The sequence below is a fragment of the Neodiprion pinetum genome, chromosome 1, assembly GCF_021155775.2.
Source record: "Neodiprion pinetum isolate iyNeoPine1 chromosome 1, iyNeoPine1.2, whole genome shotgun sequence".
Taxonomy (NCBI): domain Eukaryota; kingdom Metazoa; phylum Arthropoda; class Insecta; order Hymenoptera; family Diprionidae; genus Neodiprion; species Neodiprion pinetum.
The window spans coordinates 8,019,707-8,024,623 of NC_060232.1; the positions used below are offsets into that span (position 1 = coordinate 8,019,707).

At 39.4% G+C, this 4,917-nt stretch overlaps 1 protein-coding gene across 1 annotated transcript; it reads left to right on the forward strand.

Annotated features, from left to right (window-relative positions):
• The first annotated feature begins 886 nt into the window (after nt 1-886).
• On the forward strand, nt 887-4,676 carry LOC124222676 (acyl-CoA Delta-9 desaturase). Its single transcript, XM_046633906.2, has 5 exons — nt 887-1,726; nt 1,810-1,940; nt 2,460-2,665; nt 2,958-3,143; nt 3,766-4,676. Exons 1-5 carry the CDS (start codon nt 1,591-1,593, stop codon nt 4,073-4,075), a joined length of 969 nt encoding a protein of 322 aa, XP_046489862.1. The 5' UTR covers nt 887-1,590; the 3' UTR covers nt 4,076-4,676.
• The last annotated feature ends 241 nt before the right edge of the window (nt 4,677-4,917 follow it).

Genomic DNA, 4,917 nt, shown 5'->3' on the forward strand with positions numbered 1-4,917 from the left:
CCGGAATTTAAGTGTTTATTTAAGTTTAATGCAAACGATTATACCTACATATTGCGCGTCTTTCTGTATTCGAATTCTGTTCAACTGTGTCCGCATATACAAAAGAGAGGATATAAAAGAGATTTAATATATTATATAAATATATTTTATTATTTATATAAGATGTATTCTATCGCCTAAGCTCTTTTGTATAGTAATATACGAATATAAATAATGTAATAGATACGCTGCAACAGTAGATGTATGATAACAACAACAACAACAACAACAACAACAACAACAATAATGTAGCGCAGTGTAAAGTAAAATATATTATTATATAGCATGTAGGTGTTGTGGTATGACTTGACAGTATTCCATCGCATTGTTGCATGGTTAAAATAATCGTTCATTTCCATTATTTCACTCACTCTCTTTTTTTTTCTCTTTCACATTAATTATGTACGAGAAAATATAAAGTCTAATCAATATTATCGTTATATATATATATACATGCGTTGCGAGATATTTATACACATTATACATACATGTATATTCGAACGTTGATAATCAAATATGCAAAATAATTGTACTCTGAAAACTGTTTTTCGTTATATTTATATAATTTTACAACCCAACCATAGATCGCAGCGATTAATCCTGACTAGACTCTCCGAGTGTTCCTTCTCTTTCTCCGTCTGCGGTCAACTGACATCATATTTTCCGTGCACCAGTTTGACCTTCAATTTTTTCGTGAACAGAAATCAAAGGTGACCGCGCAGCGTATCGATGAAAATAGCACCTGCGTCACGAGTGAGAGACAAAATACACAGCCGAAGGGAACTCCCGGGGACCGTCGACAATATTAGTATCTCTTATTTTCAGTGCACGTATCAAACACGGCTACAGTATATGTAAAATTCTGCACAGGCGTGGGTGGGCCGCGAGTCCTACAATAACAACAAAATAATAATCGGGCTCTTCATTACAGTTGAAAGGAAATTCACGCCATGTATTGTTTTATGAGAATCGATAGATTAATTAAGTCGGCTTAGCGTCACTGTTAAGAATGATTGTCAATTCACGAAGTCAGGTTGTAAATTTACAAAATCGGTCCATCGACGTAAATTACTACGTATTCGTTTTAAAGTTACGATGAAAATTTTTGATTCTGCTAAAATTTATAGCGGAAAGACAAAAACAAGTATCTTGCCAAATTCTGTAGTAAATTTATCGTGTTTCGTAACCGAATAAAATTTCCAATACAGTGCAGAAAGTTCCATACAGAAATTTTTAACAGTGGTGATAAAGCAGAGAAAAATGTCAGACATAGTAGCGACAATGTACACAACGCGACATGAAACTTGTCAAAGGAAATGACGATGTGAAATTCGCCGATTCGTCGATAATGAGATTTCGAGGAGGTCGCGTGGGGTTAAGCTTAAGCAGAACTTTGAACAGGTTCCGCCGGTCGTTTTAGTCATTCTTCGAATCCCTCCGGAGTCGGACGGTGCGATAGTTATCCAGTAAGTGAAAACAACAGTCGTAGGATAGCTGCGAGGTTTTGGTATTCCGTAATTCACGACGGATCGGTTCGACAAAGGGTAAATCATGCAGGAAGACGCACCGCCCTCGAAGAGGGAAATGCACTGGCCGACCGTTCTCTGGTACATTTATCTGCACGCCCTCGGTCTTTGGGGTCTCTGGCTGCTCATCTTCGAGGCAAAATGGCTGACGGTGATATTCGGTGAGTGAATTCTGTCCCGTTTCTAATCCCCTCCCTCTAAATTCAACACCAAGACAAAATTCTTCCGAAACCAAAACTTTCAGCCGCTGTAATCACGCTCACAGCGACATTGGGAATCACCCTTGGGGCTCACAGACTCTGGGCTCATTCCAGCTACGCTGCCTCTTGGCCTCTAAGGTTATTCCTGATGCTGGCTCACACTCTGGCAGGCGCGGTAAGACTGGCTCCAAATATGGGACATTGTGCCGAAGTTATCCGCCGATTTAAAAATACGTCTTATTAAGCTCAACGCGCACTATGCCGAAGCGAAGAGAAAAAGTTGTTGGAAGGATTTGGAACGGAAGCGAAGCAATCGGAAGGTATCCAAAACTAAAACGAAGTTACCGGAATTTATTGGAAATGGAATGACGGTTTTATAAAACGATCGGGATTGTAGTATTTGTTTACAAAACCTTCGTTCCACTTCCGATGAATTCTGGAAACTTCGCTTTTTTTCTGAAATCTTCCAACAGTTTCGATCCTCTTTTCTTCTCTTCGGTTCGTTTCGTGTAGCTTCGCTTCGGCATAGTGCGCGTTGACCTTTTGCCTTACCGACACTTGAAGTAGGAACGTATAGTTTTCTATCGTAAGAACTACCTGCGAATTGGCGACTAGCTTCAGCGTCGTCATAGATTGATCAACAGCCTGAACAGTGCAGGTACTGACTTGAAACCCTCACCTTCTCTCACCGCAGGGCAACATCTACGACTGGGTGCTCGCTCATCGTATTCACCACAAGTTTTACAAGACGAACATTGACCCGTATAATCACGATAAGGGATTTCTGTACAGTCACGTTTTCAGCAACGTGATGACCTCTAATCCCGAGATGGAAAAACACGTGAGGGACATTGACATGCGAGACGTTGACCTTGACGGTTTCGTATACTTGCAAAGAAGGTTGGTACACGCGAGATTGAAGTCGGTAGCGTTAACGTGACGAAACTTCGGTAAAAGAATCCCTGCTTTTGAATTTCAGAACAGTTTTAAAGTACAACAGTTACGTTCATCAAAAATATTAGTGCACAAATTTGCTTCATAGCGATTTATCGAATTTCAGATAATTCCAAGTCGAGAAGTAACGACTATTTTCACAGAAATGCATCGTTGCAGTGACGTTACTAACTTCAACTTTATTGGTATACCTCTTCCTTCAGGGGTTAATTTCTGCATATTTTTACTCAATCGGCAGGTTCTACTGGATCATAATGCCGATCTTTGGTCTTTTGTTGCCGATAAACGCGCCCGTCGAGTACTGGGGTGAATCTGTGATGAACTCGATCTTCATTCTGGGATTTTTGCGGTTTGCGCTCACGGTGAACGTGTCCTGGCTGATCAACAGCGCGAATTTGATATGGGGCCTGAAGCCAGGACAAAAGTTAATATCTTTTTTCGTCACTATTTACGATACTGTCTCTCTGATACACAGATTGTTCTTTAAAATGCCCAAGAGCCACGGCACCGTGATCATCGATAGTCGAGGTGTTCACGCGACGTGAGCCAAGTATTGCGAGACATTTTTTCTTGAAGCGAAAAAAACGTTTCCAAGCACACACGGCATGAAAACGCACGTTCCTCGATTCAATAAATTATTCAACAGCTACTTCGAATCAGTTAATTCTATAGTAAGACCTTTTCGATTAACCTTTCAGACCGAACTTGCCCTAGCCACACCAAATGGCCTCACCGGAAACGACGGGCGTGAATACTTGTGAAATTAAAGCTGTAGAGTTATTTTTGTGGTAGCCTCTCTTCGTATTCCTCTCTTTTTTCCTATTCCATTCAATCGTGTTTACGAAATGAAAATATTTGCAAAACCTGCGAAATCTTTGAAAGAAGTTGCAGATTCTTGGAACGATCCAAAGGGTTCAACATCACCATAGAATTTACACTTCGTTTCGTTTCGTTCGGTTATTGATTGGCTTAAGATGATATTTTTGAATCTATGAACGATGCTAGAGAAAATTTTTGGAGATCGTTATTTGTCGAAAATTTTTCAGATACCCACCGGACGAAAATAGTATTTTTCTAGTAAGGAAATCATACTGGCCACATTATCACTACATGCTGCCGTGGGATTATAAGAGCGGTGAATTTGGAACATACGACCGTGGGTGCAGTACGACGATTCTCGTAATTTGGGAAACTCTTGGCATAGCTTCAGGCCTGAAAACCGCCACAAGTGAGGACATCCGGAACGCACTGGCTAGAGCAGCTATCGGTGGAGTTAAAATGGAGGATTGTCTCCGGGATGTTCGTAAATCAGCTGAAGAAGAAGCTTTGAAAAAACAGCTAGCTTTCAAACATTAGAAAAAGCGCAGATAAACGGATCGAAACGTTCTGCGTTTTGCATTTTTATTCTCTTTTCTCTCGATTATTCTTTCTCGTTCAATTTCGCGAAATCGCTCACTCGTTACGGTTTTATTGTTATTTATTTACTTTCTTGGATTGTTTTTTTTTTTTTTCTTAAAATTTGTCAACAAAGCTAGAAACCGGTTACACTCGAAATTTTTCCGATACAAAGTGCGCCCGTCATCGCAAATATTCATTTACCGACTAATCCAGGGGTCTTGGTTAATTCACAGATGGTTAAACACGTAAATCACGAAGACATTAGAGCTAAGAAAAAAAACAAACTTCAATGATTCAATATGGAAAGTGAGTAAACTAAATTATTCGCAGTCTCAAGGGTTACCAAATATTTATTTGAGCCAAATATCTAATGCTGGAATGAGTCTGAGACTATAACCACAATACTTATCGTTCAGAAAATTGAAATTCACTTGTACTTCACAGATAAAAATATACCAATATAAAGTTAAGTCTATCAATACTGTTTCATTAATTATTTGTACAGCATTAATTAACTGGCAATATTACGAGGAAATGATGTGGTTTTAAATAAAATTTTACATCAATTGTTTCATAAGTGTTTGCAATAGTTCATCACGCGACGAAATCCTGCATCAGCGCGCTATTCAGCCAGTAAATCGTAGATAGAAGGGGGAAAACAGATCATTTCACGTATTACTGCAAAGTGCATAATGCGCAAGCAAAATTGTATATACCGCAAAGTTGATTTTTTTAAGACCTCGTAAAGACACGGTTCACTGTTTCTCTACGTTATCCGGTAGGAAACATCGTCGTTAAAT